At 37.3% G+C, this 13,462-nt stretch overlaps 1 protein-coding gene across 3 annotated transcripts in view; it reads left to right on the forward strand.

Moving 5' to 3' along the window:
• EVI5L (ecotropic viral integration site 5 like) overlaps positions 1-13,462 on the forward strand; it is a 62,436-nt gene that overhangs the window by 21,653 nt on the left and 27,321 nt on the right. Inside the window, exons 5-12 of one of the 3 annotated variants that reach the window (XM_087955557.1) lie at positions 1,598-1,672; positions 4,646-4,771; positions 5,019-5,162; positions 5,865-5,954; positions 9,756-9,853; positions 10,205-10,265; positions 10,685-10,738; positions 11,685-11,717. In XM_087955557.1, coding sequence (XP_087811683.1) covers positions 1,598-1,672; positions 4,646-4,771; positions 5,019-5,162; positions 5,865-5,954; positions 9,756-9,853; positions 10,205-10,265; positions 10,685-10,738; positions 11,685-11,717 — 681 coding nt within the window. The remainder of the gene's footprint in view (positions 1-1,597; positions 1,673-4,645; positions 4,772-5,018; positions 5,163-5,864; positions 5,955-9,755; positions 9,854-10,204; positions 10,266-10,684; positions 10,739-11,684; positions 11,718-13,462) is intronic. The other 2 variants (XM_087955558.1, XM_087955559.1) reach the window with 2 other exon arrangements.

Here is a 13,462-nt window from a genome sequence, read left to right on the forward strand (position 1 = left end):
ATCCACAAATTGTTAACATTTCAGTCCTGCTGTCAGAAAAAATCCATAAAGGGTTTCCAGAATTTTATAGGACTCATTGGTTAGAATGCAGTCTTGCAGGCAAACTATGCCCACAGCCTGGAATTCAATTCTGATGGGGCTCAAGGTTGACTTCTTCCAAGGCCCGTAAAATGAGGGCCTAGTTTGCTCAGGGCAATATGCTGACATTATAAACCACGCAGAGAGTGCTGTAAAGCACTGTGGGGTGGAATATAAGTCTAAGTGCTATTACTATCGGTATTATAGAAATGGGTCTGTAATTAGAGCAGAGGAACATGCGCAAGAAAATTAAGATATCACCTTCTGTATTTATCATCATTACTGTTGGTTCCATTAAAAAGTGGTTTTTTGAATTATAGTGGAAGCCTGGCACTCAGACAAATTGGCCATCAACAGGGACACAGACATAAACAACATCTACATACCATTCAAAAGAGACAATCCAACAGCCAAAAAAGAAATATAAAGCCCCAAACACTTCCTTACCAGCAATCAACACCCAGATGAGCAGAGATTAACACCAAGATTAAGATTAAATCAACAATCAAACAAACTAACCCAATCAAGGAATTGCCAAACAAGCTAACAGGAAGCAGCCCAAAGAACCACCAAGATCATTCCCATCAACACTGATAGGGCAGGCCTCTAGTATATAAAATGACAACAAACTCTATTGCCTACTAGGAGTGATGATATTACCTAGTTTGAAAATGAAATGTCTGCAAGAAAACAACCAAGCTCAGAGAGCGGCAAACATCCCACAGTTCAACCCTGAGTTACAAATATTCTCTTCTTTTGGATATATCTCAGATTTCAAGAATAACATGGGAAACTTCTTGAGTTTCTAAAACAAAGGACATGATAAAAATATAAGAAAAATAAAATCAAAACATGTTTTTAAGCTTTTGCATCTTTTATTACAATTTTGACAACATAGTTTGTTCCTTATATATCCTATTCGTATGGTCACCAGAAGTAAAGACAGACTTGAATGCACCAGAAACAGGTACCTTGTATTGCATAATTCCTCAGAGTGTCTCACATTCAAAGAAAGAGCATACAAATTCTTAAATTCCCCAAGAGTTGCCTGAAATGCATCACTCAGTTAATATATGTGGCACCTTTCTTCAGTTAAACTTTCTGCTACTTAATTCCACAGTATTTTTCATTTATTATCTTTCTTTTCAAAAATATTGATCTTAATTTCTCCCTACTGTATCTCCACTCATATATCTTCCTATTATATCAAATGTCCAAGATAATTCAGTTTCAGATTCATTACTTTCCCATAGTTAATATCTAAAATAGTTTCATGGTGAGAAAAATTCTATAGCTAAGTTTATACATCTGATAAAAAGAACTGTGGTTCATGAAGTCTTGTTTAATAATATATTGACTAAAATTCAAGATATCACCAAAATATCTGCATATTTTAAAATACAGTTGTACACATCTAGTTTTAGCTTAATTTTAGTTTAATTAATTTAGATAAATTAATGGCTAAATTGTGAGCTGTAAATTTTTTTTTTTTTTTTTGCTTAAAATTCCTATCTTTCAGGCTTATTCTCTAGTAGACCGTGAGGTTGGATACTGCCAAGGTAGTGCATTCATCGTGGGACTGCTGCTCATGCAGGTTTGTGTTACTTAACATTAGAAATCTTGAGGAACAGGTGGCGGTCATGGTGAGGAAGCTTTTTGTGTAACTGCAAATTGTGCATCAGTTACGCTAATTTGTGGACCAATGTGTCCTCCTCACAGTCATCCATGCCCTGTTCGTTCCAGTTTGGGCTGCTGTTAATGTGCTCTATATGGAGCTGCCCTTGAAGGGTATATGGAAACTCTAATTGGTTCAAAATGCAGTGCCCTGCATATGTTGGCATAAGACAAGATTTACACATTTATTACATCTTTCAAGGAAGCTACATTGATTACTTATTTTCGTCCGGGTGCAATTCATGGTGGTGGTTGCCACCTTTAACTAGGGCCAAGATATTGGAAGGACTTCCTCCTCAGCTACATCTACCCAGTCCACCAGAATGGGAAGGCAAGTATATTGGGGATCCCAACTATTAGGAAAGTTCATGTAGTGAGACTAGAGGGAAAGGGCCTTTTCTGTGATGGCTCCCTTCCTTTGGAACACCATTCCCCTGGAGATAAGATTGGCCCTTACCTTAATTTTTATGGAAGGCCTTGAAAACAGTTCTGTTTGTCGACTTGGGGGGCCCAGGTTAATACAGACCCAGTCAAGGTGGCTGTGTGATTGTGTGATTACTGCTGCTGGGGATGTGGAGGGATTTATGGGTTGTAAGATTTTAATGTTTTATGCCACCCAGAGTCACCTTACATGAGTTGGGAAGGGAGTGAGGAAGGCAGGCAGGCATTAGGAATGTTTAGATCAGTTCATTATCTTAGAAAATATTACATTACAGGCCTCTAGTCTGTAATTTATTTTTATGCATTTATTTTATTCATCCCACATTTCTTTCAGAAACTCAGAGCAAAATACCTAATCGCATGCTCCTCCAATTTGTCCCCAAAGCAACTACCTTACACAGGCTGGGAAGTAACTGGCCCAATATCATCTGCTCAGTTTCCATGGCTAAAAGTGGATGACTTTGGTTCTCATCTAGTTTCTCAAACTAGAATATTAGCATGAATTTATTATTTAAAAATAGGAGCTTCTGGTTTTATACAGAAAGAAGTTTTCAATATAAACTTACTTTAAAAATTTGATTATTCACTTAGAAGCAGGTCCCTAAGTACTCTGCTTCCTTGAATGAGCAGCCAGCTCCTCTCTTCTCCCCCCGGATCCTTGCAAAAATTTTCTGCTGGAAACCGTCCCTGGTACACCAAGGTTGGGGACCACACTGATTTACCTTATAAGTGGTAATAATATTAATAAAAAAAAAAGTCTGAGCTACCCTTATTTTGCTTCAAAATTTTTATTTAGAAATTTAATTTTTTTTCCTGAAATTTCCTCTTAAAATGAAGATGCGTGTTATACGCCAAGCTGGTTCAATTTTATATGTGTGTTTTTACACTTATTTTTACTGGTTTGAAATGAAATAGGGCAGCAGCTTATTCTAACCTTTAGAAGAGGTTGATTGGTTTGTTCTGAAGCATTGTTTTGAAAGGAAGGCTTTAGACCTTCCCTCACAATGAAATGCCATTTTGAAGATTACAGATCCTTTGATAGTCAGTTTGTAATAGGTGACACATTTTTTTTCCAGTCTATACTAGAAAAAGTATAATCTAGAATCGGGGTGTCAAACTGGCAGCCTGAGAGCTGGATGCATCGTGTAGGCCACACCTACCCCAGCTCCACAAAGGGGAAAAACATCATGATACATCACATGACAGCAATGTGATGCCACGAGTTTGACACCAGTGATCTAGAATGAACTGTAATAAAATTGCCTGCATTTATTTGGAAATTAGTGGGTTTCTGTCTGGCTTAAGAGCTGGATTTTCAGGGCATCTTATCAATAAATTGGGAACTACAAAAACTTTCCTGACAAAGGTATTTTTCTACTGAAGGCATTTTTCTACTGTTGTCAAGAAACTGTATGGCTATGTATTCATGTAGTCATCAAGGAAGGGAGAATAGGTGCTCAAAACAGAGAGAAAAAAGCCAAGTGCCCTTGTAGAAAATTATTCAGGTCTGCTATGTTTTGGATGTGTATCTTTTTCAAGGACAGCATGAAAAAAAGACGTACAACCATAATACATGGCGTAAACATTGCAGTAAATAGGTCAGATCAATCACTTGATTTTAATACAATGACTTAAAAGCATTGTATTGATTGTAATGAGTGATTATTACATTATTATATAACCTGAATGTAGCATTAATAAAAACATTACAAAAACAGTCACATATATTGCGTTCTTAATCTCTATCCTATTTAAGATATGTGATTATGTTGAATACATTCCAATGTATATTTATGCTTATTTTCAAAACCATTCACATTAAATAATCTTATAGCTTTAAAAAGTTTTCTTGAGTTATTATACATTGGAGCTGAACAATGGAGGCAACGGTTTTGTTAGTTTTGATAAACTGCTTTCTTTTAAAGCAGCAGTCCCCAAACCTCCAAGCGGCCAGGCTTGGAGGTGGAGAGGGGAACTGGGCCATGCAAGTGCACATACAGCTCTTGCATGAGTGGTGGGCCAGCGTGCACATGCGCAGCTCAATTTGTACAAGCGGCAGGACAGCATCCTTTCCACAAGTGCCTGCCAGCCAGCCATATGAACGCCAGCCAGTCAGTCACACAGCCTAATTCCTAATAGGCCAAGGCTCGGTAGCAGCAGGCCCATGGCCCAGGGGTTAGGGACCCCTGTTTCAAAGGACATAGCACAGACTCAGTTAAAGAACCCTTATATGAAAAGCATCCATTTTATTATTTATTAATTTTTGAGAATTTGAATTTTCTCCTTGTGTTTTATTTTGTCTTTTTTATTTATTTCCCTTTTTAAAAGTGGAATCCATAATTGGTAAAATAAGTCTACCCATTTAGGCTTTGTATGCTGCACACTGAACAGAAGGTTTTTGTCCTTCATTAAGTTTGACAGAGACTCATGCACATGCACTGTCTGCTTCTAGATGCCAGAAGAGGAGGCCTTCTGTGTATTTGTACGGCTGATGCAAGAGTATAGACTACGGGAATTATTCAAACCCACTATGGCCGAGTTAGGACTTTGTATCTATCAGTTTGAATATATGCTGCAGGTAAAGAAACTTCCAAATATTGGATTTTAAATATGCACTGCTTTCTTTTTAGATGAATTCCTAAAATCTATCAGAAGTCTGAAGTACTAGAGCTTACTAGGGTAGCAAATAATTAGGAATGTTTGTTGCTGTATCTTATTACTTTAACTTTGAGAATCCTGCTGAGAAATTTCTTAATGTCTATGTAGTAATTAATGTTAAGTGAAGTTTGTCATAATTTAAGACTTACATTTTATGTTTCTGTCAGGAACAACTACCTGAGCTGAATATCCACTTCCGCTCCCAAAGCTTTCTCACCTCTATGTATGCATCATCTTGGTTTCTTACACTCTTCCTCACTACTTTTCCTCTACCTGTGGCCACACGAGTATTTGACATCTTCATGTATGAGGTAAAACATGTAATTAAAAATGCAGAAGGGGAAGAAATTGAGTGGTCTGCATAACTGATTTGATAGTTAATATTTGCACAGGAAAAAATAGGATATGGGGCAACAGCTTTTCTATCTTGTTGTACCCTGGCAATAAAATTCTATTTCTGCATCTAGTTGGAGTGGAGGGAGATAATCATAGTAATAATCATTTCTATTCTTATTGTCCATGGATTCATCTAATCTATTTCCAAAAATTGTACCTGAATAAATAGTTCAGATTGATTTGTCACAGAGCATTCTAGCAATATTGTAATTTCTAGTTCTACCTTATGCGTGAAACCAGCTTGGTGACTTTGGGCTGGTCCCAGCCCAACAAGCCTCACATGGTTTTGAGTTATTTATAAAATAATAAAGGTGGGATATAAATGAATATTTGCTTCTGTAAATAAACAAGTTGCTGCATAAACATTTGCTCAGTTATGTTTAATTTAGAATTCTTGGTATAACTTGGTTAAAGGAGAAACAGACATTTTAAATGGTGTATGCAAGTGGATAGTTGAGTTGGGGGGGGGGGGGGACTAAAGCATCAGATTCCCATTACATTATTTTGTAATTTAAATTGCATTTTTTTCACATAGGAAGGACTGCTTGACCTTTATTGTAAACCATAGGAAATTCAAATACAGGTGGAGTCTGTCTAAATTCTGTAACATCTTTTAGGGATTGGAAATAATCTTTCGTGTAGGAATGGCTCTTCTGCAATTCAACCAAGCTGAACTGATGCAACTGGACATGGAAGGGATGTCTCAGGTCAGTTCTATCATGCATTGTGGGACTAGAAGAAGGATTGTTCAGTGTTGATACAACAAACTTTCAGTTGTCTGCAATTCCATATTTAGGTTTGTATGAATGAAGAGAATTACAGGATTCAGGATAGTTTGAGATAAAGAACTGATTCCAATAATATGCTAAATGTCGGCCTTTTAGAACCACGGTTCCAAAGTGTAAAAACTCAAGTCAGTTTTCAGAGAAGAAAAACTTAAAAGACCCAAGCCCTGGCTGTTTTCTGAACTGATGTTCAATGTTTTTGCATCTGATGAGGCAGAATCAGCTGTTTTAATCTCTGGCTATGAAGACCTAGAAAGTAGTTTCAGAACTACAGCCTGAGGCCTTCAGAATGTCCATGGCAAGAGAGATGGAGAAGTAATGACTCATCTGCCTCCTCCCTGTATGTTTTTTTCCTCCTTCAATTTAGAAAAAGTCTCTTATACCTTTTCCATCTTTTTGTGGCAGTATCTCAATATGCCAAATATTGAGAACATCCATTAACTGCCTATAAGTAATCTTTGACTTAGGAGTACAATTAGGATCCGAATTTATTTTACTACCATTTTTACCATGGTTGTTAATTGAACCCAGCTTTCCCAATTGATGTTTTTTGTCAGAAACTAGCTAGAAGATTGCAAATCACAATCATTTGATAGCAGGATGAAGTAACTGGTCATAAACTGAGCCAGGGCCAAGTGCCCAAATTCCAATCACATGACCATGGAGGTGGTGTGACCATTATAAGTCTGAGGACAGGTTGTATAAATCAGTGTTTTTTCTGGGGCCATCATAACTTAAATGAACATTAAATGAACAATTGCAAGTCAAGGATTATCTATACTAGATACCAGCAGAGATTCCTGAGAATCATATGGGAATCCCTATCTGAGTTGCAGATAGGGAGAGAGCCATGAGTTCTCTCCCACTGATGGTTTCAACATTGCTTATCATATACAGTGTTTCTCCATTGCCTTTCATAGGCTAACATGAAAGCTTAGCCCACTCATTGTGCCAAGCCATAATTCAATTTGTGTGGCTTTAACCTAGTCTTTTTTTTTTTTTTCAAAATTCAGTCACATCTTTCACCAATCAGTTAAAACAAACCATGGCTTAGAATGAAGTGTATTTGTAGTCTCCCTGTAGTAGTACTCTTGCTACAACAACAAAAAAATTATCTTGGCTAAATTAGGAGTTCATGGGAGTGGTATATTGTCAAAGTATCTTTCAAAGGTCTATATACTGCTATCTACTAAGAGCAGCTTCACAGGATTCCTGGCTCCTGACTGCTTCTTGCTGCCCAGGGATGATCTACTGGTCAATGAAGAGCATGAGACTCTAATACTCAGTGGGCAGATCTAAGCCTCTGGGGAATGAAATCAAGTATAGGAAGGAATATTCCAATAAAATACATGCATCTGTTTTTCACACCCACCCACTGCACCCACTCATTTATATCCCACTGCAATCATAGACAAATTCTTGGCAGCTCATAATAAAAAAAAAACCCAGTAACAATCAAATTGAATATATAAAAAGCCCAACAGTCAATATAGACAAACCTACATTTCAGAACGCATCTGGTGTCAGCTCTTAAATGCCCTTCTCATGGGAGGCCATCCAGAGGGCCCGGCCAACTACAGAACAACTATGATTCCATGTCTCTTCCCCACCCACCCACCTCACCATAACCTCCCCAAAATGGTGGGATGACGAGCTGCCTCTCCTAGTGTGATCAAAGGGGCTGGGAGGATTCCAGTGGATCAACAAATATGTGTATGTAAAAAAAAAAAAAAAAGATGTAAGAGAGATTGTATAGTGAATATGCTGTCATTCTGGTAATTTAAACAAATATTGTCTCTACATCGTTTAAAATAGTTGTAAAGAATTGATAGAATATTTGAAATACCCATGAGTATTTCCTTTTTCTGAAATGCAGCAGAGGTATGTATTTCCCCAGCTGTAAAAAAACAGCTCACTACTTGGGTGGATATTTGAGAGTAAGATGAGAGGTTACCTAGTGGCAAGTATTATGGGCTGACACCCCAATCTTTTTGGCACCAGGAACCAGTTTCGTAGAAGACAATTTTTCCACGGACTGGGATTGGGGGGAGCGGGGAGGAAGAGTGCACAATCTAGACCCCTCAGATGTTCAGTTTACAGCAGGGTTTGCGCTCCTATGAGAATCTAATGCCTAATGAGCTGAAGGTGGAGTTGAGTGGTGATGGGGCTGCAAATACTGGGGCTGCAAATACAGATGAAGCTTCGCTTGCTTGCTTGCTTGCTTGCTTGCTGCTCACCTCCAGCAGTGCAGCCTGGTTCCTAACGGACCATGAACTGGTATCAATCTTTGCCTCAGGAATTGGGGATCCCTGAGCTAGATGACTGGAAACTTACAAAACTGAACAAGTACATTTCAAAGCTCCAGGCCCATAAAGTTAATAACTGCAAAACATTTCCATTTGTGATATTGCCATATGGGTTTGTTTGTGCTTAACAGGCGAACACTTTGAGGTAAATCTAGTCTTATATGTCAGATTTAATCTCTATGGGAAAGCTTTTCTTCAAAAATATAGAATTACTTCAAGCAAATATAATACTTCTAAGACACCTTCCTTCCCTTCCTACAATATTGTATATTTATTTTTTCATTATACAACTTCAGTAAACTGTTTTATTCATTGCAACATAGAATTAGAGAATGAAGAAACAACTGAAATCTAATTAAGCTATTTCTTCCTAATTTATGAAATTGGAGTATTGAGCATTTCTGCATTGTATGAAGACTTACTTAGGCAGAGAAAAGATTTATGATTTTTATTGCATTAATAGCTGAGAATATCTTCATCTAAATAACCTCTAATTTGTATGATAAAACACTGCATTATATCGGGCTCTGGCTTTATTAGCACACCATACATTAGCCAAAACGTGTTCTATGCAAGTTTTAGCAATACGCTAGAAGTTTTCTTTAAGCTAGGAGTTTTCCTGTAGGCATGATTTAAGATTGTAACTAGTAAAAAGTTTTGTTCTGAAATGTCTTATTCTCTGTGCATTTGTGCTCATGTAAGCATCCAGACTTGGAATATTTTAATGAGCTATAATAAATGTGGTCAGTAATACCTCTGTACCTATTCCATTCTAAAAGCTCCCCTATCACAGTGTTAGACTTGAATTTTAATTCACAACCATTAAATACTTGAATTCAGTGCATTCAATTTTAGTTTAATGCAAATGGGCCATATTTGGAAGAATCTTTTCACAAGAACCATTCCAGAGATTAACCATTCCTCTGTTGTCCGATGTAATCAGCTGAGAAAAGAGGTAATCCTGGATTTACAACCACAATTGAGCCCAAAATTTATCGTGCCAAGCAAGGCAGTTGTTATGTGAATTTGGCTCCATTTTATGACCTTTCTTGCCACAATTATTAAGAAAATCATTTCCTTGTTTAGTGAATCAGGCAATGATTAGGTGAATTTGGCTCCCCTAGCTGACTTTGCTTGTAGGAAGTGCTTGGAAGGTTACAAATCACATGACCCCACCACAGTGCAACTGTCATAAATACATGTCAGTTGCTAAGACCCAAATTTTATTCACTGACTATGGGGATGCTGCAGCAGTTGAAAGTGTGAAAATAGGTTGTAAGAGATATTGTAACTTCTTCACTATAAATGAATGGTTGTAAGTAGAGGATTACCTGTCTAATAAAAATGTCAGAAATTACATTTCATGATTAGACCATATGACTTTGATACATTTTCACTTGAGAATTGTCTACTGCAGTATTTTCAGAAGGTGATTCCTCATCAGTTTGACAGCTGTCCTGATAAGCTGATCTTCAAGGCCTATCAAGTCAAATACAATCCTAAGAAAATGAAACGGTATGTTTTCAATTTTTATTCCTCATATATAGTTTAAATACTAAAGAATACAGGATTTAGGCAAAACTCATGAGGTGGACCAGTTCACGATGTTCGTGTTCCAGGTCAACCTATAAAAGAGAACACAGTTATCCTTTCTATCTTGACATACTTCCCTGAACAAAAACTGAACACCAAATGTGTTGGGAAAAATATGCTCAATCTGCAGTTTTCGTGCTGACTTTCCAAATAAAGGTGATAATCTTAAAATTGAGATTATTAGAAAATGGGCATTTTCCCACCCATTACCATATTTTTTCTGTCGCCATATTATGTTTGATGGCAGAATGAACCCTATTATCTATTTTCTAGACTGGAGAAAGAATATACTGCAATAAAAAACCGGGAAATGGAAGAACAGATTGAAATCAAGGTAAGACCCTTGTCTATGTCTTGCAATACTGTAATCAAAATGAAGGGTTGGCGTAATATGTAATACTCGGTGTTATCTAAAAAATAATCTTTCTTAAATAATTTTCAGATCACATTATTTCCTCTTTGTTTCATCCCGGACATCTTGATTAGTAGCTTTGTTATTTATAGTGGGCATGTATTTTAAGCGTTATTTTTGTTGGGGTAATATGTGTGAAATTAAAGAATTCCCTTTTTTGAACTTTAGATCCATCAATCTGTATGTGGCATGACTTTTCCTCTTCTGGTTATTTATGATGCTTGGCTTTAGTTCAGTAGTCAACATTTCAGCATAACATTTTGATATGCTGGCTTTCACTTGACAAAAGCTCCTGCTCATACATACAGCAGAGCACATGCTGATTCTAATCTTGCTTGCAGAGGCTCCGTACTGAGAACCGCCTTCTGAAACAGCGAATTGAAACCCTGGAGAAGGTGAGAAGTGTACCCAGCCGCATGAGAATCCACTTCCTCCGCTTCCAGACTAGCTTGGCCACCAAAAATGAGGCCTTACACAGCTCTCTGTCTCAGTTGACTGTAGACAATACACAGAATGCCAGCCATTAGTCTTTGTGCATCCTCTCAGGGACTACCCTGCACATGTATTTCTGGAATCATTCTTAATGTAAGCACCCAAGAGAGTATTTCTCACCCTATCACTACTGGGAATAATTAAAAAGTGATCTGCTTGCCAGGATTCCTTAAGATAGAAAAATAATCTGTAAAGATGTTAGATGTAGTTTCTCTGCCCATCCCAAAAATTTTGATCAAAATGGTCAACTCACATATTTTGGACCCAAAGTAATTTATTTGTCTTGTGGTTGATATGATTGTTTTTCAGCTGTCTTGTATCATATTCTTACACTGATCTTGTTTTTGTGTTTAAATATTAAACGATTTCATGAAAAATGTAAAAACTCCTTGGATGTATTTTATTGTAGAATAAATATGCTAATAGTTAACTTGAGGACATCTTGGTTAATTGCCCAACAAAGTCATAGCCACCTTAAAGTGTCCTTGTTACTTCTTCAAATTTCTGGACAAAGGAAGTGTGACTTATGAAATGCAATGAGATCCTTGTCCATTGGTGAAGTAGGCAAATTATGAATCCTGATAGTTCTTGCGGTGTTGGGGCAAATTAATATGTGAAGCTGCTTCTGGGAGTTCTGTTATCTGTCATTCCTTATGCACATGAACCTTCTTATGATCTGCATGATGGAAATGACATGGTGCAAATTTAAGACAGTTTTGGAAGTTCCTTTTCTTGGGGTCTTTTGGGCTCTTTATCTTTTTTCCTCTGTGCTCTTGTGACCCTGCTGTTGTATCTTTTTTTCCTTTTATTCATCTTTCCTTGTCTGGATCTCCTCTTCTGGGTCTGTAGGAGAGTGCTGCCTTGGCAGATAGATTGATCCAGGTACAGTAAAAAAAACTTTTTTTAAATTCCCAACTCTCCTTTTAGTTTTCCATTTCATTTCACTGCAAAATTATGTCTGCAGCATTTAATGTTACTGGTAACTCACATTTAATAAAATTCAGACTAACAATTTTACTTTGGTTGTTTAATTTTCTGCAAAATTATGCCGCTGTTTTTTATACAGGATTTTGAAATGTTGACTTACACATCACTGTTTATTTTAGCATAAGGTTAATTAATAATGCTGCTTATACACCAGCCAATGTTTCTGGCTCAGGACAGGCAGGTTAAATATTTTATTATGGCAAATTACGGCAAACCCAGTTACCTACTTGATGAAAGATTTGTTTTAGTATTAAATGTTATAGACCAGGGGTGTCAAACTGGTGTCTCAGGGGCCGGATGTGTCATGTGCAGGCCACTCCCATCCCAGCACTGCAAAGGGAAAAAAACATCATGTGATGGCAACGTGACACTGTGAGTTTGACACCCATGCTATCGATAGTTCAAATCTCTGAATTGTCCTGTTCTCTGAATTATAATTGGGGATTACAGGGAAGGAAGAAGAATGCTATTGGGGCACTTTTCCCTGTGAAAATCATTGTAGAAAGGGGAAAAACATTGCATTCTTAGGTTTGTATCTAAACAAGTCTAATTTCTTATACTGGAGCTTCCACATTTTTACATCAGTTCTACCACTAGAAACTCATCATATATCATCAGTATGAATGTCCTTTTAATTCAGCATAGACCTGCCAGGAAAACAAAGGCACAATTAAAACTGTAGGTACATCATGGGAATTGTTGGAAGGTGTCAAAGTGTCCCAGTGGGGCTGAAAACTCTAGTCTGCAATTTCTGTTTTATATTTTAAGCATGAATTTTCTTTTAAAACACTACAAAGAACTATAAACATTTCTAAATTTTATGAGGAGATCAGGCCCATAAAGGAAGATTGCAAAAAGTAAGACTGTACATAATACTCCTTCCTCTTCGTATTTTCCCCCACAACAAGAACCCTGTGAGATTAGTTGGGCTTAGAGAGAGTGATTGGCTCAAAACCACCCGGGTGACTTTTATGCCTAAAATGGGACTAGAATTCATAGCCTCCTGATTTCTTAAACACTACACCAAATTGATATGTATGCTTAAAAAGTAGTTTTTTATGGAGAAAATATATTATGGGAATGGCCTTGGCAATTTGCTAAAAGACCCCATGGCTTTCTGGTGCCATCCAATGCTTGCAACCACCACTTTTCTTAAACAGGTACCTGCAACAATAACAAGTAGGAAGATGAAGGAAGGCATAGTCCTTCCCATCAGTCTCAATTGCCTGGAAATTCTGTCACCATCTTGGATTACATTAGAATAGGGAAAAGGAATTTGCTATTGGGAATTTCATGTGATCCTTATATACCCCTCCCAAATTCCCAGGCACAAAAATGTGGCAACCTCGAAGCTTCTAAGTAAAATATGGCTTCCAAGGCTGACAATGTGCTTCTGTATGTAGAACAGTAGGATAGACCATGCTGAACAATAACATTAACTTGGCTTTCAAACAACCCAATTTGTGTTTTGTGTTGCTTCAGATTCTGTAAGCAGAGAAGCAGTGCATGGATTCTGTTGAAAGTTCCTGCTTTTTTATTAAAAAGAAGTGTGAAGCTTAGAATTTGTCCCGATTATAGGAAGCATCCTTACAAAGTGTAATATTGCAGCTATGGTCTGGCAGCTGATGGTTATAGTAGCA

The sequence above is a fragment of the Notechis scutatus genome, chromosome 2 (assembly GCF_049901735.1).
Source record: "Notechis scutatus isolate UNSWTSFEM ecotype Mainland chromosome 2, rNotScu1.2, whole genome shotgun sequence".
NCBI lineage: Eukaryota > Metazoa > Chordata > Lepidosauria > Squamata > Elapidae > Notechis > Notechis scutatus.